The sequence below is a fragment of the Muntiacus reevesi genome, chromosome X (assembly GCF_963930625.1).
Source record: "Muntiacus reevesi chromosome X, mMunRee1.1, whole genome shotgun sequence".
NCBI classification, from domain to species: domain Eukaryota; kingdom Metazoa; phylum Chordata; class Mammalia; order Artiodactyla; family Cervidae; genus Muntiacus; species Muntiacus reevesi.
Window position 1 is genome coordinate 138,807,592 of NC_089271.1, and position 25,375 is coordinate 138,832,966.

The window sequence follows — 25,375 nt, forward strand, 5'->3', positions numbered from 1 at the left end:
TTTGTTTATTGATGTAATAAATAGTTGGTGTTTTGCTGGTTGGAGGTCAAGTAGTATAATAGTTAACAGTACAGGCTTTGGAGCCAAATTGCCTGTGTTCAAGTTCTGGTCACCCTACTTCCTAGATATGTGACCTTGGACAAGGTACTTAGCTTCTCCAAGGCTATTTCCTCAGGTGTAAAATGAGGATAATTATTATGCCTATAGCATAGAGCCATGCATGCATGTTGTTGCTCAGTCCAGTCCAACTCTGTGCAACCCTATAGATTGCAACCGACCAGGCTCTTCTGTCCACAAGATTTTCCAGGCAAGAATACTGGAGAAGGTTGCCATGCCCTCCTCCATGGAATCTTCTTGACCCAGGGATGGAACCTGCATTGGTAGATGGGTTCTTTACCACTAGCGCCACCTGGGAACCCCACAGCATAGAGCCATGGTGAGGACTAAATGAGATACTCCAGCATGGTGCCTAGCATATGGAAAGTGCTCAGTAACCAATAACCATTAGAATTTATCTAAATTTAGCCATTTAGAATCATCAGGCTAATGCTGGCCAATTTTATATATATTATTTATTTTTAATATAAATATTGACTTTTTAAAAAACATTAGGTGGATTCTGTGACATTGTCCCCAAATAAGTTTTGTCCATTTTAGTCTTCCAATCTATATACACTTTGGCCTTGAAATCAGCTGAGATGATCCAGAAAATTCCAATTATAATGGTTCTGTTTTTACCACAGTCTGGGAAACAAATTGTTTCCCATCTGATGTCAATGGCTGCTCCAAAGTAGCTCATGCATCACCACTACTTAGCTAACTGACCTTGTAGGTACAGCAGAGTGGGCAGCTGGTAATGTGACATGATTAAATGCTAGTGTTCTTCATTTCTGAGTAATACAAGGAAATGAAATTCATTTTCAACAGTCCCTTGGACTGAAAAAGACTGAACATTGATTTTTAACTGGCATGTTAGGGTGAGGAGAAGGAGACCTAGCAGGTGGAAGAGAAGTATTGCAGTTTCACTAAATCCTGGCACAAGATGGGAGATTCATTTCCAACATGATGCTATCAGGCCAGCAGTGTGAGGAAGTGCCAATTTGAGAGGTTCAGCCTATGACCAGACAGCATTGTGGGTATGAATGAGGTGGCTCCTGATAAGGGTCTGCCCATTAATTACAAATGGGGGGTTTAATTTCAGAAGCCTGTGATAAACTCCAGCAAGGGTTCCTGCTTAAATTGATAACAATAGGAATCAGAAATTCCAATTAGCAGATTGTGTCCAGTGATGAGGTTAATGGATATGAATGTATCATTTGGGTCCCTTGAGAACAATAACCTTGCAAAAGTCCTAGCCAGTCCTGGGAGTGGGTAAAGTAGAACAGCTGTTCCTCTGTTGTGTCCTCTGGCAATGGAATTTAGCTGAAAATATAAAGAAGCTGACTTTTTCTCAGTGTGCACTGCACACTGCAAGTGTTTTGTGTGATGAGCTCTGAGCCAAGTGACTCTGTCTCATGCTCATTAATCCAGAAGTGTCCTAGACTATAACACCAGCTTCTCAACTGGAAGACCTAGGGCAAATCCAGGAGCAAACTCATTAGGGCCTGAAGGTAAAGCCCCAGGGAGATGCAGGCAATGTAACTGCTTTAGTGGCCATGCCCTAAGCCCACATCATTACAAATTTAAAAATTCAATCCAGTCAGTTCATGTACCAGGTTTCATTAGAAGTACAGTTGTAGATAATATGAACCAAATCTAATTTCTTAGTGTGTTAATGTCCTTCTTCTTTCTCCCCCCACCCCTGCCCTTCTTCACCTTGTTAAAAAATACATGATTTTTAATGGGAAGCTCAAGATCATTCAGTATAATTTTGGAGTTCAAAGCGAAGGCAAAACTTGATAAAAATAAAATTCAATTTTCCACCTGACCTCAATCTGAACACAAAATGGCTGTTAAAGGATAATTTAAAAATAAAAAAGTTAAATCATGATCCTCATACAAATTTAAAGGTAACACAAGTGGACACATGTCTAAGATTTTATTTAGCTCATTAATTAGTGAGGAAACCAGGAAGTCAGAAGTCTGCAAACTATGCCCTGCAAGATAAATCCAGCCTGTCACCTGTTTTTATGAGTTAATTTTATGGAGTACAGCTACACCCATTAATTTGCATATTGCCTTTGGTTGCTCTCTTACTACAGTGGCAGAGTTGTAAGGTCCACAGACCCTAACATATTTACTATCTGTTTTTTTTACTAGGAAAAGTCACCCCGGATATAAGCCATTGGGAATGCTGAAAGAAATTTATAAACAGATGCAAAGAAATTTGCATATAGATGCACAGGTCAATTGCATTTTGCCAGGCAAAAATTATTTTCATTACAATTTACAGAGTTGTAAAATAAGTCAAAAACAACACAGATAATCTAGAAAATATAGTAGACCTGAGCTATTAGGTCAGTTATATAAACAGAAATTCAAGACTAGGGATCTAGGGAGAAATCTTGTTTTATGAACAGGTAGAGAAGAAGCTGGAAATCAGAAACTATCCAAAAAGGGAAAGTACCCTAGTGCAGAACCTTAAAGATTGGCAGTTGGAATGGAGGCGGCTGAGGTTGGTTACTTGGAAGCTTCCGACCTTAGGCCTTGGTTGCTCTGGAAACTGGGGCAGGGCTGAAACTTGGGGAAGACCAATGGGTCCAGATGTAAATGAGCCAAGGTGGGCAGAGGTTAACCCCCACACTCTTGGTTTCAACTACTATTATAGGCTGAAAACTGTCACATGTACATTTTCAGCCCTGACCTTTTTCCTTCAACATTCATGCTACAGCTATACAATTCCCTGCAACTCTCCCAATAGGTATTTCATACTCAACATGTCTAAAACTGAACTTTCTTTAAACCTTAAACCTGTTTTTCCTCCTGTGTTCACTATCTCCAATGGTTACACCACTATTCAATCAGGCACGCAGTACCGAACCTGACATCCTTGATTTCTGCTCCCTGCAGTATTACCTGACACATCCAATGAATATCTTAAAATCTTTTCTATCTCTGGAATCACTGTCTAGTTTAAGATCTTGCCATCTTTTCACCTGGTCTGTGGATATCTTTTAACTAGTCCTATCTTTCTGAAACTTATCCAATGATTTGCTGGAGCTGGCTTATACCAGCTGGTAAGAATTGGTTGTGTGCATCTCTTCCCAACTCTATTTTCCAGGATGTTATATTGGTGGCTTGAAATTGGCCACAGTGGGAGAATTTACACCACAAAAATTGGCAAACACTATAAATCAAGATTTTTTAAAGTAGAAAGCTACTTGTTAAACATTTATTAGCACATACACCTCTGCCAATTCCCCACACTTTAGCCAAACTGATCTTTGTAAAACACTTGTTCAACCATGCTACTTTCCTGATTAAAACTCTTCAATGGCTCCCTATGGTCAACAGATCACATTAAGTTCCTTCTCATAGCATATGAGGCCTTTTTCTCTCCCATCCCTCCTTAGTCCCATAACTTCTCTGCTAGCTTAAAGGTCATACACTGGCTCACTCTGGCCTAAATTGCCTCATACATGTATTTTGTTTGGCCTGAACACTATCTTTAACTTTTTTGAGCCAACATTGAAGACTGTAGGAAAAGCTACCTCCAAATCCACATTTCTGACTTCCCTTGAAAAATTACACCAGCCCTTCATTCATGCATATGGGAGCAAGGAACGGAGCAGCAGATGCCCCCTTAGAGAGGGCACGTGCACCACAGCTCACCCATTTCTACCATTCACTCACACAAATTATGCACCTGCACCCTCACTTAGCTCTTAATTCTGTTACCTGTTATCTCTTTGGCCCTTGTTGCAGACCATATTACAAAGTCCTGATTATTATCAGAAACCTCTGTTCCTAATTATAGACTCTCTACGTGGTTGTCCTGGTGATAATCCATGGTCCCTGCACAGTCTAGAGAGGGACGAGTAGCAGAATGAGAAGATGCAGAGGGGGGAAGAGGAGTAGAAATCTGTAGACTTTGGATCAGAGGCTCCATCTTAAAGTAATAGCATTGTGAAAATGACATGTGGGGATTGTCCTAGGTATTTGTAACCTTAGGGTATTCATATAGAAAGTCATAGACTCATCCATATAGAGCCTATCTACTAACCTTCATTAGAGTCTTAAAATATCTTCCTTCTTAGTGGAACATAGAAAGAAAAGACCCAAGGACACTAGTTCACATTGATTCCTATTGTGGGAGCCAGGCTTGTAAACAAAAATCGGCTTCTTAATTTGAGAATAGGACTCTGAGTTTCCTTTTAGCTGAGTGCCTGCTGTATGTCTAGTACTGTTCTAGATGCTATGGGAAAAACAAGGGCAGACTAAGATAGCTCTGCCTTTGGAGACCTCACAACCTTATTGAGGAAGCAAGAAACACATATATGAAATAAAGACAAATATAAGCCCACCTCAGAAGAGTGGTATCTTGAATGTGACCTAGTGTCCACAACATCTGGGTGGTCAATGAGGGATGGGATCAAGTTAAGGGGGAGATCTATGGAAGAAGTCAGGGCTTACAATGGCCCTTCACTAGCAGAGAAGTGGGGATCCACACAGGGGATCCCCCAAGGATATACATACAGAGAGCAACAAATGAGGTGGGTGTGGCAATCTGTGAAAGATAAGGCTGACTGGAGGAGAAAAGGCATTCTTGGTAGGAGGACATGGTTGGCCACTGCAGACCAATTTCTTTTGAAAAAACTTACTCTCTGATGTTTTGTACCCAGAGAGACAAATGGATAATCAGACGCTCTTTGTTGAGCACCCAGTCAAAGACAATGGATTCAGATGGCTCTGGAAAGCACATCGTACTCTAGGCATATACAGCAACCTTTCAGTTCCATGACACAAATGGGGCTAAGCATTATTCACAAGTACCATTGCGTGTCTTGGGTAGGTCTGTCAGCATTGACATAAAGGAGAAGAAGGAACAAGAGTAAGAAAAGAAAGAGCAAGGAAGTGGGTAGAGGGAGTGGATAGGAAGAACATTGTGAGAAGGAATAGACTCGTACTTCCAGTCTAACCCAGGGAATCCTGTGCTGCCAGCCATCTTCCCTCCACCCCCAACCTCCAGCCTTGAGATCATGACAGAGATTAAGAAATTCCCCTGTGCACCAAGGAGGGACAGATTCTGGGTCTGAGTTCCTGTCTTCCCCGGCAGTCTATGATACACGGCTCACTTGTCATCTCGCCCAATTCTAGGCTTTATGCCGGTTGTTTGTGTTTACGTTCATTACTAGGCCCACTCAGACCTACTTCTTCCTTAGCCTGCAGGCTTATGTTAATTTCTGAGATTATTCTTTCCTGTGTCCAATTTACTTTATGAGCCAGTTGCTCACTTCCTGCTGTCTTGTTGGTAGCTGCTCCCTCTAAATGTTTAACAATGTTTACTTGCTGCTCTATCCAAGCAATTGATGACCAATGTGCAGCCAATTGTCGACTATTCAAAGGCTGATGCAACCACCCCATGAAGGAAACAGATTCCTGGCAAATTTCTCCACCACCTTTCTCCCACTCCCAGGTTTCTGTCCGCTGCCCTGTTTGGGAAAGCCTCATCCAAGGTGGGAAGGAGGCAAAGATGATGAAACTTGCAACTCATCCTTTTGTCAGTTTGCCAGCAACCATGGGTTTCCAAAATTATTTTTTTAAGAGTCAAAAGAAACTAGCAATTAAAATAGTATCTGTCTATTCTGTGAGAATCTCCATTATCCACATTCTTTTGTTCTCCGCAGTTAAACTGAGTATTTGGAGCTTTGCTTTAAAAAAAAAATGTATTCAGATCAGTATTTTACAATCTCCTGGAATTTTATCCATGCTTTGCATCCTCAGACCCTCCACCCCTCCATGAAATGTTCTCAGACTATTCCAGTCCTCCTCATGGTCTAGATCCAGATTCTACCACACTGAGACACTTCTGTTGGGTGTAGCATATCCCAAAAGGCACATTTTCAAGTTGAAAGATTTTTTTAATTCATTGTACACTCACCCAGAACTATATGATCATGAATACCCAAAGAAACCCATGCCTTTCACCTATAGCTGCTATTTACACCAAACATCACATCATGGACATACCAATTTTATCAGATGTCTTTTTGCTATTGGTAACTCATCCCTCAGATGGTAAAGAATCTGCCTGCAATGCAGGAGGCCCAGGTTCAATCCTGGGTTGGGAAGATCCCCTGGAGAAGGGAATGGCGACCCATTCCAGTATTCTTGCCTGAAAAATTCCATGGACAGAGGAGCCTGGAGGGCTACAGTCCATGGGGTAGCAAAGAATTAGACATGACTGAGCGGCTTTCACTTTCATCCCATCCCTCGAGCCTAGACGTCCTCATTTACAGAGTAATTCTTCCTGATAATAACAGATTCTCTCTATTTTGCTGGGATCTACAGGAAACTGGAGGAACACTGTCTGGCCTTGGTCTTTGATCCACTCAAAGACCAGGGACACAAAGTCAGGGACACAATTTGGGAATGTCTTCTCTTCAGCCCCCAAGGCTTGATTTAGTGGCATAGTCTTTAAGATCACTGGTTATCGTTAACCTTTCAAACAAATATTTCTGCAGTCTCTACTGCTCATTTGGAATGAACACATACTCCTACTTACCAATTTATGTAAGTCTGATCTACCTAACCAAGTTCCAAGAAAAATGTCCTTCACTTCTCTGTGCATGCATGTGTATGCTAAATCACATCAGTCATGTCCAACTGTTTGTGACTCCGTGGACACCATAACCCACCAGGCTCCTCTGTCCATGAGATTCTCCAGGGAAGAATATTGGAGTGGGTTGCCATGCCCTCCTCCAGGGGATCTTCCCAACCCAGGAACTGAACCCACGTCTCTTACATCTCCTGCATTGGCAGGTGGCTTCTTTACCACTAGTGCCACCTAAGAAACCCCACTTCTCTGTACCATCTCTCATTGTGCCTCAGACAAAACTGGCATATTTTAAGAGCCAAGCTCTAGGGTCATATTGTCTGAGGTTGAATCCTGGCTCTACATGTAAAGCTGAATAACCTTAGGTATGTTCTTTAAACTTTGTGTGCCTCAAATTCTTCATTTGGGGAGAATATTTGCCTCATAAGGTTGTTGTGGGGATTAAATGAGCAAATATATGCAAAGTATGCCTGGCATGTGTGTGTGTGTGTGTTAGTCACTCAGTTGTGTCCAACTCTTTGCAACCCTATGAACTGCATCCTGCCAGGCTCATCTGTCTGTATATTTCATAGACAAGAATACTGGAGTGGGTTGCCATTCCCTTCCCCAGGGGATCTTCCCAGCCCAGGGGTCGAACCCAGGTCTCCTGCATTACAGGCAGATTCTTTACCATCTGAGCCACCAGGTAAGGATTTCACAGCTAGCTATTATAAGAAGAAGAACTGTCCGAAAAACTGGTGACCCCAGTTCCTGAATCATTAACATTTGATGGGCTCTATGCTCCAAGCTTTAATCTTACACTTTTATGTTTTTTTTTTTTTTTTTTTCATTTTCATGTACCTAGGTCCCCACTCTAATGATGGACACTCAGTTCTCTGAGTTCACACCGGACATTACTCCCATCATGCTGGCTGCCCACACCAACAACTATGAAATCATCAAACTGCTTGTCCAAAAACGGGTCACTATTCCCCGGCCCCACCAGATTCGCTGCAACTGTGTGGAGTGTGTGTCCAGTTCAGAGGTAGACAGCCTGCGCCACTCCCGCTCCCGACTGAACATCTATAAAGCCCTGGCAAGTCCCTCACTCATCGCCTTATCAAGCGAGGACCCCATCCTAACTGCCTTCCGCCTGGGCTGGGAGCTCAAGGAGCTTAGCAAGGTGGAGAATGAGTTCAAGGCTGAGTACGAGGAGCTCTCCCAGCAGTGCAAGCTCTTTGCCAAAGACCTGCTGGACCAGGCTCGGAGCTCCCGGGAACTGGAGATCATCCTCAACCATCGAGATGACCACAGTGAAGAGCTTGACCCTCAAAAGTACCATGACCTAGCCAAACTGAAGGTGGCCATCAAATACCACCAGAAAGAGGTAAGCTGAGCTCTTCTCTGCTTTTAGAGAAGCTTAAGTTCTCCAGAGTTCAGAGTGGCAGAGCAAGAATAAGCATTGTCCTATTGCTTCGCTCTCCACGAAAAAAATGGTTAAACAGGCTTCAAAAACAGTGAGGTCCATATTTATCCAAGGCACATACAACCTCTGAGTATTTTCTTTATGGCCAGATAATTAGGGGAAAATCTGATTCTATGATGGGAAAGCACTCATTCATTCAACAAATAGTTATTCAGCACTATTTTAGGAGTTCAGGATACAGAAAACAAGCACAACCCTACCTTCATAGAACTTACAAGCTAGCAGTAGACAGTACGTAAATGATCATGTTAGTGAATATATAATTACAAACTAACATAAGGGCTCTGAGGAAGAACTTCTGAGAACACACAAAAAGGACCCTACCCTATATACTGGGACCAGGGCAACAGTCATCACAGAGGGCTCACTGTCTGCATGCTGGTAGTTGTTAACAGAACTAAGTCCTTGGCAGTCCTTTGGCAAGAAAACTGAGATCCACATTTGAAAGATGAAGTCACACTCAGAGTGTGTGGTTCTACAAAAGGCTGAGTACCATCTGTGATGGTGTGACTTCTAAACTGTTAGGGTTGACCTCTTTGAGGCAGGTCAGGTCAAGCAGATCACATCAGGAGATGCTTTGCTTTCCAGCTTGGCCACATTCACAGTCAAGCCAGTGCAGATCTTTGCCATCTTATCAAACAATTTGGGGAAGACTTCTAGCAGGCTTCATTTAGCTCTTTAAGGAGGAAGCATGGTAGAAAGAGCAGGGACTTTGTAACCAGAGCAGCTGAGGATGGAGTGGCCTTCAGCTCTATGACCTGAAGAAATTCTTTCAAATTTCAGGACATTGGCTTTCTCGTAAAATGGAGGTGACAATTGTTCCTCCATTTCACAGGGCTATTGTGAAAATAAATCTACTTTAATGTCCAGTTCTCTCTCTCTTCCAATGGTTCCTGGAGTCAGATTCAACTAGGTTGAACCAAAAAGTGCTTATCTGAAGGGCAGTCAGTAGAGTCATCCCTTCATGCATCCGTGCTTTGAGGCAAATTACATGTGTGCTCACTTGGTCCCTTTCTCTCAGACAAGAAGAAAAGATACTCTCCCTCTGAAATGAGGCAGAGTACCAGGGTGATCTTGAAGGGAATAAGATATGACAAAAGAGCAACATGGAGATTGACAGCTGCACTGGGTGGGATAGTAAATGGATAGACCCACCCCTGAGTCTCCTTATCCTGTTTTTGCAACTACTTGCTTTAAGTTATTTCGTTAAGCCTGAAGTGACTCAACCTCACTTTTCTCTTCCGAAAAACAGGATAATAGATTCCTTACCTTCCTGGAGAAATATAAAGTTTAAGTAAAATAAAACAGGTAATGTACTCATGCATAGTACAAAATTCAGTATATATTAGGCATTCAATAAATATTATTATTAATTTTCATTGTTACACACTGTGTACCCATGGTATATGATCTGATTTTATGTACTAAAATTGTAGGTAATAGATATAGCTATGGCCATCCTCTCCCTTACCCCTCCCTCTCATTGCCCTACTATTGATATGAAATAGCAGTTGTCTGCTATAAGGTCTAATTGGCTTTTCTTCACTTTTATATATGTATTTCTATTAATGATGTACATTACGGTTTCAGTGTAGTTTTCACTTTATATAAATTGCTATAATACTTTAAGAAGAAAAACCACAAGTACTTTTGGAGTACGAATTGCTTCCAGATGGCAAAAGGGATAGTGGGAATAGAAGTGTTAAAAACGGATATTGCAGAATATACCTAAAGGTTGCACTCCTTACCTCACTAGATAGCAGATAAACTTCATAATTTTAGGCCCTCATATGCCTGAAAATTGACAACACATTTTCAGTTTCATTACAACATTTTATCAATTTTGTATTGGTAGATCATCTCCCAACTATTTTATCACTTGATCCATTCTGCTCATATACTTATCTTCATTTGCCAATTTTAGTTACTTCTCCATTTGGAAATCATTGTGATGACTTCCTCACTCTTCTGGGGATCTTCTTAGCATATGCCCATGGAATCACCCTTGGGTTCTACATTCACTGTCCTCCAGTCCTTATTAACCTTCTCATCATTTTTCCCCTCATTTTTCCCTTTTTCTTTTCTAAAACCTTGTCCCCTATATCCCTTATTTCATAATTTCCCTTATTACTATTAAATTATTACAGAATACCTTCATGTTTCTATACATTCATATATTTCTCAACTATCCTTATACCAACCTGAATATGACAAAAGGTTACATTTCTTTTTGCTCTCTCAGTTAAGCATCAGAGAACCCAGAATTGTTCGCAGGGTCTATTTGCTATGTACATTAAAGTAGAAAGTATCATTTGTTTACTTGTGGTAAAATATTCATAACATGAAATTTACCACTTTAACCAATTTTTAACTTTACAGTTCAGTGACATTAAGTACATTCAGGTTGTTGTGCAATCATGACCATTACAAGTCAGTTTTTGAAGATGGACAAGTTTAGGGGTGTCTACTTTTTCTTTCGATAGTAAGCCCATACGGAGTTTCATATTTTGCAGACCACATTAGTTTTCATTCATAACACTGGCAAAGTAGCATCTTTTAGCTATTAAAATTATGGATATTCAGCAGTAATACAAAGGTAATCCAAAAAGCACTGTATTTTTGCAAAGATAAACAATTTTAGGTCTGGTGATACTCGCTCATCATTGTGAATCAAATCAGTGAGAACTTTGGAATCTGATAGACTGAACTGTATCAGTCAGAACATGTCAAACTGCAATTCCAGGTTTGCGGCAAATAAAGCAAGGATAGTGAGTGACTCTCTACTTCAATGTCAATGATATCATGAAAAATATACCCTCATAGAGTCATATAAACTCAAATATGGCCCAAAATTTAGTCCCATGGCCAGAGACTTCAGAATTTAGAATTTATATATTTGGCTCCACATTTTCAAAGGTAAGTTATCTTAACAATGGTCATAGATAAGTTTTACTTTAGTTTCTTTTCAAACTAAGTTACAAAAGCAGGGTAAGCTTGAGAATTCAGATATATTTTAAGGTTTGCACTCTAAAGACACTGCTTCCAGAATGTAAAACATGATTTATACTCATCAAAATCTAGAAACCTCTTCTGAGTTATGATTTCCACTAAACAACTCCATAATCCTTCCCAATCTGTAAAATAACGTTTTTTTTTTTCTTAGTCTGCAGTTCCATTGAGCCTCAAATGAGTATAGTCTCTAATTGTTTTCTATTAAAATCCAATGTCTATTTTAAGACTGTATACTCTCACCTTGAACAAATCAGCAATGACTTTATTTTTGGGGTGTTTTTATAATTTCAAGTTTAGTGTGTTTCATAAGGAACACAGACCTGGTGAGCTACTGAGGTTCTAATAATTCAGATGTCAGTGAGCACTTCATTCTTAAAAGCTTTTGATCTAAGGAAGAAGACTGATAAATTGGTTCAATAAATATCCATTATCTAGTCATTACAACAGTGAAACATACAGTGCTTAAGGCCACAAACATAAAAAAGGTCATGGTCTTGATAATTTATCACATTATACACTACACTTGATCACCAATTTTCATCATACAAATTCTCCTTATGCAGAATGCAATGGACATAAATAAACGAATGTAAACTTTACCCTTCTATTATATCTATAGCAAATGAAAATTCAGCTTTTTTAGGTTGTATAAAATTCCTCAAATTCCTTGCAGGCATATAGTTTATATATGCTTACTCATCAAGAAGAAAAATATATTCATATCTTAAGTGAGTCACCCTGCAGGGTCTGATGGAACACATTCAATTTGAGAGTTGCATGTTGCAAGTCCCCAAACAAATTGGCATTTTTTTAAAGACCAGTTTTTCGAGATGACCTTGAGGCTCTGAAGAAGGCTAGACAAGAATTATCTCCCAGGACCAGAATTATTCAAAGGAGAGACAACCTCTAAATGGGAATGGGACAACTGAGCTAAAAGAGAAATTTTGTCTTCTTTTTCATACTTGATTCCATGCTTGAGTCCAGTTGGACCATGGTGAGTCTATCTTTAAGAACAGGTAGGTTACTTCTCAGTCTATATTCAAGAGTAGGAAAAAACAGATCTACCACTTCTCCACTTTGTAGTGTCATGCCTGCTGACACCTTGTTCAATCTTCTTTCAAAGCATGCTGTGGTTCCAAGAGGGCAGAAATTCCCAGTATTAATGGAAATTTTCTCAACATGTGGAGGTATTATAAGGGAGTTGTATCAGAGACTCATGCACTAGGAAAAAGTACCCAAAGATAAGCCTGCTCACATCAAAAGTTTCAAACAGAAAATATGTTTCTATGTCTCTTAAACCTGGAGCCAAAAAAGCTTTATTTTAAAAAAAATGATTTTTTTCTCTATAAAATGAGGTGTAACACAACTGATTTTCCAAAACTGGAAGTTAGGAGTTGCCAACAGTAAAAATTGAGAAGATAATGGTTTCAAGAAAGGCCAGTTTCCCCAAGTTTAACTAAGAATAAAACTATTTTAAAATGATTAGTATTACCAGAATTTATCATCTACAGACATGTGTATTCATGTGTTTTAAACAACACATTTTGTCAATGGCATCTTTGATTAAAGGAATCTGAAAAACACTGAAGTTGTGTTTCCTGTGACTGCCTGGTCTACTTTATATAAATACTTGTGTTAAACTAAACAATACCTCTGGAGATGCTTTCAGCATTTTACTAGGGTCATTAAGATGAAACTGTGATAAGGGGTAGAGAGTTCAATGGTTTTCCTTACCTTGCTAAAATGCAGTTTCATTCTTCAGGGGTATAAATGGAGATCACCTTCAAAAACTATTACCCTGAAGAGATTTGACCCTTGAGACTGACAGTTGTATATCTGTCAATACAAATGACTCCCAAATAATGTCAGGAACTAGAGGTTATTTTTTCTTTTTGAACAATTTTGTTGGTTGGTTGGTTAATTGGTTTGTGAGCTAAGGGTTATATTGTTAGGAGAAAAACAAGTGTTAAATGTGATCTGGAGGAATGTGCAGTGCTGTGCTTAGCCACTCAGTCGTGTCTGACTCTTTGTGACCCCATGGACTGTGGCCCGCCAGGCTCCTCTGTCCATGGGGATTCTCCAGGCAAGAATACTGGAGTAGGTTGCCATGCCCTCCTCCAGGGCACCTGGAAGGATAGGAGCCTTGAGAAAATAAGTATACCCTAGAAAAAATGGCTAAATATCTCTAGTGTATTAAGATATGATTGTCCATACAAGAATAGTCAGCTTTGATGTAAAAAATGAATCTAGTTGGATAGTAGTGGGTTAATAATGCGCAGAGTTACATAACTCCCTTGGGAACAAAATCTTAGCCTTAAATGGAATATAATTCACTATTTCTTGAAAGGCTGCTTTTTCATTGTTGTTTTTTCCCTCATTACTATTCCTAGCAGCACTGAGTAGACTCCCAAGAAGAATTTAATTTGGTGAAGAAAAAGCTAAAAAAACTGAAACAAAAACTTATTCCAACTATAACAGTATATTTACTGACATCCAGTGAAATGAGACAGAGAAGGCAATGGCAACCCACTCCAGTGCTCTTGCCTGGAAAATCCCATGGACAGAGGAGCCTGGTAGGCTGCAGTCCACAGGGTCGCTAAGAGTCGGGCAAGACTGAGCGACTTCACTTTCACTTTTCACTTTCATGCATTGGAGAATGAAATGGCAGCCCACTCCAGTGTTCTTGCCTGGAGAATTCCAGGAACGGGGTAGCCTGGTGGGCTGCCGTTTATGGGGTCGCACAGAGTCAGACACGGCTGAAGCGACTTAGCAGCAGCAGCAGCAGTGAAATGAGAAAGCTCTAATCTCTTTGAAAATGAATGTAAAACTACTGGATAATCTTTACATGTCACATAGACTTTTAGGTATTTTCATATAGACATTTTGTAACTCTTCCTAAAAAGTCCTGATTTCATATACTCTTTCCCATTGTCAGATATATCAACCAAAACTTTGAAAAATGTATCATTTTATGTGTTCCTTATTATCATTGAAGGTAGGCAGAAAAGTTATTACAACTATCATTTCACAAACAAGAAAGGACTATATTTCAGAGATTTGTTGAGGACTATCTGACAGAGCCACCATAAACAGCTGCATGCATGCTAAGCTGCTTCAGTCATGTCCAACTCTGCAACACTATGAACTGTACCGCACCAGGCTCCTCTGTCCATGGGATTCTCCAGGCAAAAATACTGGAGCAGGTTGCCATTTCCTTCTCCAGGGGATCTTCCCAACCCAGGGATTGAACCCGTATCTCTCGCGTCTCCTGCATTTGCATACAGGTTCTTTACTACTAGCACCACCTGGGAAGCCCAGAGAGCTGCATAACTGTTGACAACTTGTTACTTATTCTCTCTCCCAAAAATATCTTCCCTACTAGTTCTTATTCTTAAGTATGTTCTTACTTCTTACTCTTATTTCTTATCACTATTATCTTTAATTCTAATTCTGCCCCATAAGAGCAAACATACTTAATACAACAATCCATTGCTTGGAGCAGTGTTGAAAAAAAAGTGAGTCTCTCAGTTGTGTCCAATTCTTTGTGACCCCATGGAGCCTGCCAGGTTCCTCTGTTCATGGAATTCTCCAAACTAGAATACTGGAGTGGGTAGCCGTTGCCTCCTCCAAGGGATCTTCCGAACACAGGGATTCAACTCAGGTTTCTCGTATTGCATGCGGATTCTTTACCATCTTGAGCCACCAGGGAAGCCCACATCTTAACACATATAATCACACAACCAAAGCAAACATTGCAGTATATTTTTATCTAATCTTGAGGTGCCATTGTGGTATAATCTTTCTAGGTGACCCATGTAGCCAGGAGGCTAGACAGTTCCACATATTACAAGGTTGTAGCAGTTTCTTGTTTGACACTTAAGGACCATGTTTGACTATTGTTTTATAGGCTGGTTCAAGCTTTATCTTGTTTCAATGTCTGGAGTAGTCTCATAGATTTCACTTGATGTATTTTGATGACTTGCCTGAGTAAGTATGCTTGATTGTGTTCTTTCATTACAACTAACAATTTTAACAGGCTCACACTAATCTGCTGTGGAATCATCATAAAGTTCATATTCCAAAGTTCTACTTGGAAGAATAGCTACCCTTCAGTATCGATCATACTTGAGCACCAGGTCTTTCCATTTATAGTTAAATTGCTCACCAAAAAAAATCATAGCAGATTGATGTCTGCTTGATGGTCTCTACTTGGATATGTTTCCTGATCTTGTGCAAGTATTCATGCCTTAAGATTTACTGTGACACCAAATTATAGCCCAATTTTCTAAAGTCGAAATTTCTAGTGGAGAGTGTATCTCTTCCCTGACTATTTCTAAGTCTTTGATTAAAGCATAGATTCTATCTTTTAGCTTCTATTCAGTTCCTCTCTTATTCTTCTTCTTGGTTACTACATATATAGTTTTCCTTATTTAACTCTACTCACTAATTTTTCCTTATAAAACTGCTCTTATTGGAATGGTGGGGATAAATGGCTACTTCTTGCTTTCCCATTGTTCTATTTAGGTTAATGTGGCAGAGTTCCATTGCACTGCATCTGTTATTTACCATGTTGGACTCAGTGTATAGAGTCACCTACTCTGGGCAAGTAAGACTCAGTTTGTCCAGTTATTGCAACAGAATAGCCCCTCAATCTGCTGTCTGGTATGGTTTGTAATTATCCACAGTAATTGCTTGTAATATAACTTTTATTTCTCCTCTTTGTGTCTTTTATCACCCCTCTAAGTCTCCTGGATCCTTATTTACTCTATCAATCTTTCCACATAGCAGTCTACAGTGAAACTTTCTCATACTGTTCTATTTCATTAGCTCCCTAGTTCTTCTAATTTCAAAATAGTCTCTAAAAAATACAACAAGCTTGTGGATATTAAAAAAAAAAAAACAGAAGTAAACTCACAAATATAGAATGGCTACCAGTGGGGAGACAGGGGAAGGGAGGGACAAGATGGGGCAGAGGAGTAATATGTACAAACTGTTAGGAATAAGATAAGCTACAAGCATATATTGTACAACACGAGGAATATAGCCAGTATTTTATAATAATTATAAGATGGAGTGTGTGTATGTGTGTGTGTGTTCAGTCACTCAGTCATGTCCAACTCTTTGCGACTCCATGGATTGTAGCCTGCCAGGCTCCTTTGTCCATGGAATTTCCCAGGCAAGAATACTAGAGCAGGTTGCCATTTCTTACTCCAGAGGATCTTCTTGATCCAGGGATCAAACCCAGGTCTCCTGCACTGGCAGGCAGATTTTTTACCATGGCACTACCTAAGATACCCTAAATGGAGCATAACTTTTAAAAATTGGGAATCACTATATTGTATACCTATAGGTGTACATTTTGTTTCAGTTTATTATTGCTCCCATTTCTCAGTAAAGGTTTCCAAGTCAAAGTTGCGGCAGTTTCCCTTATAATAAGCCTATCAGCTATTCATTATAAATGCAGTTATATCCAAGAACACTTTATCCGCTTCTACTTATGGACCATCATCTCTAAACCTATGCCTCAAGTGTCTGACTTTTCCATAGGTGAACACTTCTCATTAGGGCTTTAACCAGCCCTTCTAGTACTAGTACTTCTCTCTTGTTATTTGGTGTAACTTGACATTTCCATTTGAGAAACAGTGTTGCAGAGTAGTTGTGATGTGGGTCAGCATTTGAGGGAACAGTCAGTACTGCATTGGAACTTCCTGGCCTCAGCTTTTTCAAAGGTGTCTTCCTGGCAAGAGTTATCTGTAAACCTTTCTGAAGTTTTATTCTCTCTTAGATAACTATTTTCTCAGACTTTTTTTCTCCCAGGCCGGTATAGCATCCTTTAGCTAACACATTCTGTCTGAATGGCCTAGTAAGTAGTTATATTTTCTCAAGAAAAAGTGCCACAATACTGGGATTCCCTGATAGCTCAGTTAGTAAAGAATCCGCCTGCAATGCAGGAGACCCTGACTCCATCCCTGGGTCGGGAAGATCCGCTGGAGAAGGGATAGGCTACCCACTCCAATATTCTTGGGCTTCCCTTGTGGCTCAGCTGGTAAAGAATCTGCCTGCAATGCGGATGAACTGTGTTCGATCCCCGAGTTGGGAAGATCCCCTGAAGAAGGGAACAGCTACCCACTCCAATATTCTGACCTGGAGAATTCCATGGACTGGGGTTGCAAAGAGTCGGACACAACTGAGTGTCTTTCACCCATTCATTGTCTTGTTAGTGTGAATACATTCACTGTAATGCCACCCTGGGGAATATTCCCCTTTTAGTTTCCATTCATTGTAGAAACTGGGTCCCAAGATGTGAGAGAGTTCATCAGGTCTTCACTCTATTGTTACATAAGGGGATTCTTTACTTTGCTGTTGTTTGCTCCTATTATCAGGAACCCAAGCAAGAGAACAAGTAAAGACAGAGCCACATGCTAAAGTCAGAGCTTTTTACACAAATACAAAGAGAAAAGAGACCACCCTCTGCCGGAAGTAAATAAAATATTAACTTGTGCTATAAAATATTAGTAATGAAACTGCAGAACTAGGAGAAAAACTTTTATTGATAACATTCAGAAAACTCTGAATATATTTAAAACAGATAAATGAACAGTTCTCACATGTTGGTAGGGGTACATGAGGTCTTAGCCATTTCTTCACTCGTTGTTAACACTACTGAGTTGTTGTTCATATAATTCACCCATTTCTAACATAACTTGATCTACATCAAAGAGTAGGTCTTCATCTTCCCTTGGTGTCAGTATTGATTCTAAGTCTGGGAGATGACGAAGGTCTGGTAGTGGAACTTCCTCAGGACAAAAAGCATCTTCTTCTTTTTCTTCTGCTTCATCATTTTGCTCCCTACAAGGAACCTGTTCTTGTGAGATCAACTGTAAAAGCTCTTCAGCTATTCGTGTTAACTGGGCTACACAGTCAATAAGTCCACCAATAAGTACAGGGGCTGACGCAGACTCCATGCCTCTACGCTTTCTTCAGTAAGTAAAATATTACTAAAAGCTATAGTAAATGGGTTCTTGGTGACAATGGATCCTGTGGGGCTGGCAGTGGTTGGTTTGGTTGAGAAATGAAGCTGTTGATATGATTACAATGATGATCAATGAGGCCAGTGGACCTACAGTACTTTCTGATAAAGTTGGTGAACCTCCCGCAAGATTTACGTATGGTACTCTTGTCTGTATCAGTAGTGAACTGCTATTATAATGACCATCAGACAGATTGTCACAGCCAAGAGAAAACAGCAAAGCAGATCTAATAATAGAAAAGAGAAATATAAAGTTAGTATCCTTGAGTTTTTATCCATCATACAGGTTCTGGCTATAGGATAAGGTTGAAAGGGTGTCGCTAGCTATTGTTCCTCCTTTTTGGATGGCCTTACGAGGCTCTACTACTCATAATCCCCTTTATACTTTTCATGGTTATTACTGCTTCTTATGGGATATGAGAACAAAGTGAGCACAGGCAGTCTATCTTTCTTGAACATCTCTATTGAGGAAGATACATATACTAAGTCTTTTAATTAATTATGTTTTTCTTAGTACTTTTTCTCATTGCCATTTATATCTGGTGCTGCTAATTTCTGTGTTTTTAATAATCCATTCATTAAAGTTTTTGATTGCCCCTGTAGTCTGGGGAATTTATGACAAATTGAAGTCCCGCATTCTCTGTCTTTTTCCAAATTTTATATAACTTCTGTTATAAGATTTGTTCTTTGGTCATTTCCTATCTCTGCCACTATTCCATATCTAGCTGTTATTTCTCCCAAATTTATCTAAAGCTATGGTCATACTATTCTCATCTGTATGTCTTATATACTCTACAAACCCTATTCCTAAGTTTATACTTCTTCAAGGTAATACTCTTTGTTTAGAAATCTAGAGAACAGCCCAATATAATCTACCTATCACATTTGTCCAACACTTTGCGACCCCATGGACTGTAGTCTGCCAGGCTCTTCCGTCCATGGAATACTCCAGGCCAGAATACTGGAGTGGGGAGCTATTCCTTTCTCCAGGGGATCTTCCCAACCCAAGGAACTGAGTCCAGGTCTCCTGCACTGCAGGCAGATTCTCTACCATCTGAGCCACCAGGGAAGCCCTTACCAACCTCTGCTCCCCTTAAAAATGAGTTTGTTGAGAATGCAACAAACTTTTGTTTTGTTGAGAATGCAACAAACAAATTTAGTAATTTGACATAGCTCATATTGCTTATGCGTTTGTTTGATTCATAGGCTTTGTTTTTTACACTCTCTCCTCTGCCTACTTAGAATGTTCATATCCACATGCCCTGAGGTTTCACATGCCCAATCTGCAACCTTAAATTGAACTGACAAGGGCCCTGATTTGAGATTTGGAGTTCCCAAGACTGTAGAATCTGTATTAGTTTTTTTTCTTGGGGGGGCAGTCAGATTGTCTCCTCTCTTATTCTAAGTAGATTATTCTGTCTTTCCATTCTGATGAGCTGGCACATGCCCTACATGAATTGATAAATTCCTTTCATTGACTTATTTTCATATCTCCTTTCACCAGATTGTTTTTCCTGCAGTAGGACAGTCTGTAATTTTCTATTAGAATATATATCTCCGGTCCACAGCTGATCAGTATAGCTATGTACTTTTGGCCAGTTGTTTTCTTGGGCATATATACATATTAAATTTCTAGCTACCAGTCCTGCAAATTGGTCTGGTTTCCTCTCTCCAGCCTCAGTCAAGTTTTTTTCTAGTGGAGAATATTAGGAAGCAGCCATCCATGTCACTCTTTTAGGATACTGCATAATCTGTCTTTGCCCTGTTTCCAGCAGTTCTGACCACAGTGGAGCCCAGCAAGCCTCAGACTTTACCCCAGCTACTTGAACTCCTAAAGCCTTCCTTTATTGAAGTAAAGCAAGTCATCAGCGAGAAGGTCTGTGAAGTTCACATGGAGCTTGCTGGTTTCCACAGTACATGGTTTGACCTACTCAATTACATAGTATCTTCACCTAGCATAAGTCCTGTCAGAACCACACATTTTTTTAATCCAAAATCCTGATAGTAGCCATAGGGTTTTCCCTGGTGATGAGGGTCTTCACTGTGATACCCAGAAGACACGATTTTGGTTGGAGGCAACTTTCCATCTGAAGTAGGGGAGAATGGGTATTAGACACATGGCAGTTAAACTCACAAGAAATCTCTGCTTTGTGAAAGGAAATAATGGGAAAAATCATAGAAGTAATTTGGTATAAGTGTAGAGCATGAATCAGGTCATGAGAAGAAAGATACAGAAATAAAGTGTATTAAATACTACTAGAGAGCCCCATCACCTTTTTCAAAGGAAGCAATAACTTACTATGGTGCCCATAGCCCAAGGGCACAAGAGGGTGATAGGAACGTACTCACACAAAACCTATTTAATGCCTGGCTTCCCTTTCACCCAGTTTCTTTTCTCAGCTTCTTTACCTCCCCCTAGGACTCTTTTTTAATTAATGCTCTTAGCCAACACACCTCATTTAATCACCTATGTGTTTCATTCTATTTCATTCTCTCTGTATTGCCATCTTTCACTATTCCTTCACATCTTTTCTTCCATCTATCTTGAAACTGGTCAAAATTTAGAAACAAATTATAGTCAATTTATCAAATAGGTATCCTGTTTATAGAGTTTTTTTATGACACAATCTAAGTGTAAAAAGCAGAGAGGTAGAACATTTCATATGTTGCTATTTTATAAAGACAAATGAAAAGCGGAAGTGTTAGTCACTCAGTCATGTCCAACTCTGTGACCCCATGGGCTGTCACCCACCAGGCTCCTCTATCTATGGGATTCTCCAGGCAAGAATACTGCAGTGGGTTGCCCTGCCCTCCTCCAGGGGATCTTCTCAACCCAGGGATTGAACCTACATCACTTATGTCTCCTGCATTGGCAGGCGGGTTCTTTACCACTAGTGCCACCTGGGAAGCCCCCTCCAGAAGAATACTGGAGTGGGTTGCCATTTCCTTCTCCAGGGGATCTTTCCAACCCAGGGATTGAATACAGCTCTCCCACATTGCAGGCAGACTCTACCAACTAAGCCACCAGGGAAGCCCTTTTAAAAACTATCTGGGATTCTCCAGGCCAGAATACTGGAGTGGGTAGCCGTTCCCTTCTCTAGGGAATCTTCCCAACCCACGGATCAAACCCAGGTCTCCCACATTGCAGGCTGATTCTTTACCAATTGAGCCACCAGGGAAGCCCAAGAATACTGGAGTGGGTAGCCTATCCCTTCTCCAGTGGATCTTCCTGACCCAGGAATCGAACTGGGGTCTGCATTGCAGGCAGATTCTTTATCAGCTGAGCTACTAGGGAAGCCCAAAGACAAATGAAGTTACCTATTATTTATGTAACCCTTGATTTATTTTTTCTGTCTCATGGTTACCTTTGATGGGAAAAAATTTCCCAACCTAGCCTTAATCCTGTTGACCACTATGTTAGCTAATCCACAATTTCTATATTCAAAGCATCTTGGAACCTAGAAGCTGGGGATGTGGGGAGGGAGGGCAGGGAGGGTGTTGAGAAATTGCCAAATACTGCAGTGCTAAGAAGACTAACAGCATAGCATCAGCTTATTCCAGTTATGATAATTTCTAAAGCAACCCCTAACCCTAAGGTGTTTGCCTAACAGTGTATTTTGGGTAGTTTGCACCTAGTCCCAACTCATCGTAAGGACCATCTTATTAGCTGTTACTTCTGCCTAGAATCCCATTCCCTTAGAAAAAAATGGTTTCTTGTCATTCTGGTCGCAGCTTAAATATCATCTCTAATTTCTGACCCTCCAACCTGAAAAAGCCTCTTAACCATCCCTTGCTCATTATGCATACAGCACATTTTTATATTCTAGCACCTATAATCACTTCAAATTTTCTTGTTTATTCATTTGTTTTTCTGTCTCTCACCCCTTCCCACATTTAGACTAAAATGGAGTTTCATGAAATTAGGAAGCTTGACTCTTCTGTTTTCTGCAAAATAGAAAGAGTGACTGCCACATAGGTAACCACTAAGTGTTGTTAAAGAAAGGAAAGGAAGAAGGGAGGGAGGGACAACTTTTAACTCTTTCATTCAGTAGATATTATCAAGTTTCAAATATGTATGAATAGCAGGGGTACAAAGATAAACCAATTCATCAAAACACATGGTTAATAAAATGAGCAAGCAATGCACAGACTGAAAATATTCACAAAACATATATTTGACAAAGAACTTGTAACCATGACATATAAAGAGCTTCAACAATTCAAAAATAAAAAGACATGTATGACAAAAACCACTACAATACTGTAATTAGCCTCCAACTAATAAAAATAAATGAAAAAAAGAAAAAGACAATTTTAAAAATGGGCAAAAGAGTTTAACAAACATTTCACAAAGGAAGAAAAATAAACAGCTAATAAGCACAAGAAAATATATTCTATATCTTAGTCATCAGGGAAATGCAAATTAACATCACAATGAAATACCACAACACACTCACCAGAATAGCTACAATCAAAGACTGATAATACCAAATGTTGATGGAGATGTAGAGCAACTGGAATTCTCACCCACTGCTTGTGGGAATGTGAAAGGATACAACCCTTTTGAAAACGTCTTGCAGTTTCTTATAAAACTAGGCAAGCACGTATCCAATCCCAGCAATTCCACTCTGAGGTATTTATCCAAGAGAAATGAAAGTTCACAAAAAGACTTTTGAAAAGAATGGTTATAGCCAGCTTTATGCATGGTAACCAAAAAAAGCGGAAAGAACCCAGATGTCAGTCAAAAGGAGAATGGATCAACTGTGGTTTATTCATACAACGTTATACTAATCAGTAATAAAAGGAAAGCCACTGCTGCTAGGGATAAAAATATGGATGGATATCAAAAACATTACACTTTATGAAAGAAGCCAGACCCAAAAGAATATATATTGTATGATTCTATTCATATGCAATTCTAGAAAATGCAAAATGATCTATGGTGGAAAAATAAAAATAGCAATTGCATCTGGGGAGTGGAAACTGATTGGAAGAAGCAAAAGAGAACTTTTTGAGGTGATGGGTTATAACATTATGCATTTTTCAAAACTCACTGAATGGTACTCTTAATATCTGTACATGTCACTATATGTAAATTTTACTTGCCCCCAAAAAGTAATCAAGCATAATCCCCAATCTCAAAAACTATATATCAGATGAGATGGCATGCCCATAAATATTCTAATAAATGTTCACATTTATTAAAGACCTATTACACTTCAGGTACTTTTTTTTTCTATTAGTACATTTAATCCTCTCAATAACTCTGTGAAGTTACAGATGGAAAAACTGAGGAACAGAGAAATCAAGTAACTTTCCCACAGTCACATGGTAAGTAAAGATACTGAATTGGAAGCCAGCCCAGGTCTGATTCCTAAAGTCTCATGCCAGAGAGTACAAATTCAGGTGCCTACAGGAGGAAAATATACCTTATTGTGACACCTTATCAATGTCAGATCCAGCACTGACATCTCATTCTAAGCAAGAATAGAACTCTGAGAGGATGTTAATCTCATTTCCCATCCCTGGAAACTGGCTGAATTCCAAGTTGACTGTGAGTTCTAAGGCAGAAGGATGGAGAGAGCCACATCAGTCCACAGCAACCCCCATTATCTGTGACAGGAATGCTGTGTCCATTTTATTAATACCTGCCCTTCCACTGACCTACTGAATTGGCCCCCTCATAAACTACTCACCGGTGATTCAGTCAAGATGGGTGAGAGGGTCAAGGTTATGCCAACCAAATGTTCACTGGACTTTCACGTTCAAGTGGGATGTGAACGCTCTCGCCACAACTAAAAACAACGACAACAACAACAAAAGATAAACTGCAAAATTAGTAAGTTTTTTTAAATACTACAATCTATAGAAACAAGGACAAGATGAACTAAAATTTCTGAGGTAAAGAGTCGTTCCTAAGTGAGCGATAATCACCGACTTTTTTCTTCACTGAGACGAATGTGTTCACTTCGCTAATTCCGTGTACAAGTCAAAGATGAGACTTGGCACCGAGGCAGAGGGATTCTACTGAGGAAAATGAGAAATTTGCATAAATTTGGAGGCTAACATACTGGATTGGAAATTTGAGAAGCCTGAAATGCTGGGCTAATCTTCCTTACCTGAGTTAGCCGAGTTTGGTGGTCATCGCACACAGAAGTAAAACCTCCCAAGTCTCGCGGTACTTCAGTGGCAAATTATCGCGAAAAGGGAGGGGCCTCCCACAGATAACTCTACTGGTCTCTGCCTCAAATGTTACGTAGATTTTGAAGTTGCGAGGGCATGGGGAGGCTCACTTGAGTTAATAAGCTCAAAACCATCCCCAGAAGGCACAAAGTGATTCTAAAATGTGTAAGGATATATATAAAGGACTTGAAGTGAAGTGAAGTCCCACAGTCATGACCGACTCTTTGCGACCCCATCAGCTGTAGTCTACCAGGCTTCTCCATCCATGGGATTTTCCAGGCAAAGAGTACCAGAGTGGATTGCCATTTCCTTCTCCAGGGGATCTTGCCGACCCAGGGATCGAACCCAGGCCTCCCACATTGCAGGCAGACGCTTTACTCTCTGAGCCACCAGGGAAGCCATAAAGGGCTTAGTATAGCCAAAACATCTTAAAGCAGAACAAAATTGGAGGACATATACTGCATATACTATCAGATACTAAAGTTAGCTAGCTATGCAGCTCCAGTTATTTGACAGCATGGTACTAATATAAGAACAAACAAATCATTTATTTTTTTACTTTTTTTTTATTTTTTTTTTTTTTCAACTTTCTTTTTAAATTTTTTTTTATTAGTTGGAGGCTAATTACTTCACAATATTTCAGTGGGTTTTGTCATACATTGACATGAATCAGCCATAGAGTTACACGTATTCCCCATCCCGATCCCCCCTCCCCCCTCCCTCTCTACCTGACTCCTCTGGGTCCTCCCAGTGCAAATCAGTGTAACATGACTGTTACCTCACATTGGACATACGACTACTAACAATAATTTGAAACGGACTATAGACCTAATTGGGACTTCCCTGGTGGCTCAGACAGTAAGGTGTCTGCCTACAATGCGAGAGACCCGGGTTCGATCCCTGGATCGGGAAGATCCTCTGGAGAAGGAAATGGCAACCCACTCCAGTACTCTTGCCTGGAAAATCCTGT

General features: G+C 40.0%; 2 protein-coding genes across 2 annotated transcripts in view; one reads left to right on the plus strand and one right to left on the minus strand.

Moving 5' to 3' along the window:
- The window catches only part of TRPC5 (transient receptor potential cation channel subfamily C member 5), a 160,174-nt gene that overhangs the window by 33,611 nt on the left and 101,188 nt on the right, over window positions 1–25,375 (plus strand). The window contains exon 2 of the mRNA XM_065915436.1: window positions 7,560–8,081. Coding sequence (XP_065771508.1) covers window positions 7,560–8,081 — 522 coding nt within the window. The remainder of the gene's footprint in view (window positions 1–7,559; window positions 8,082–25,375) is intronic.
- On the minus strand, window positions 17,837–18,157 carry TRPC5OS (TRPC5 opposite strand). Its single transcript, XM_065915993.1, has one exon. The coding sequence runs from the start codon at window positions 18,155–18,157 to the stop codon at window positions 17,837–17,839; it is 321 nt and encodes a 106-aa protein (XP_065772065.1).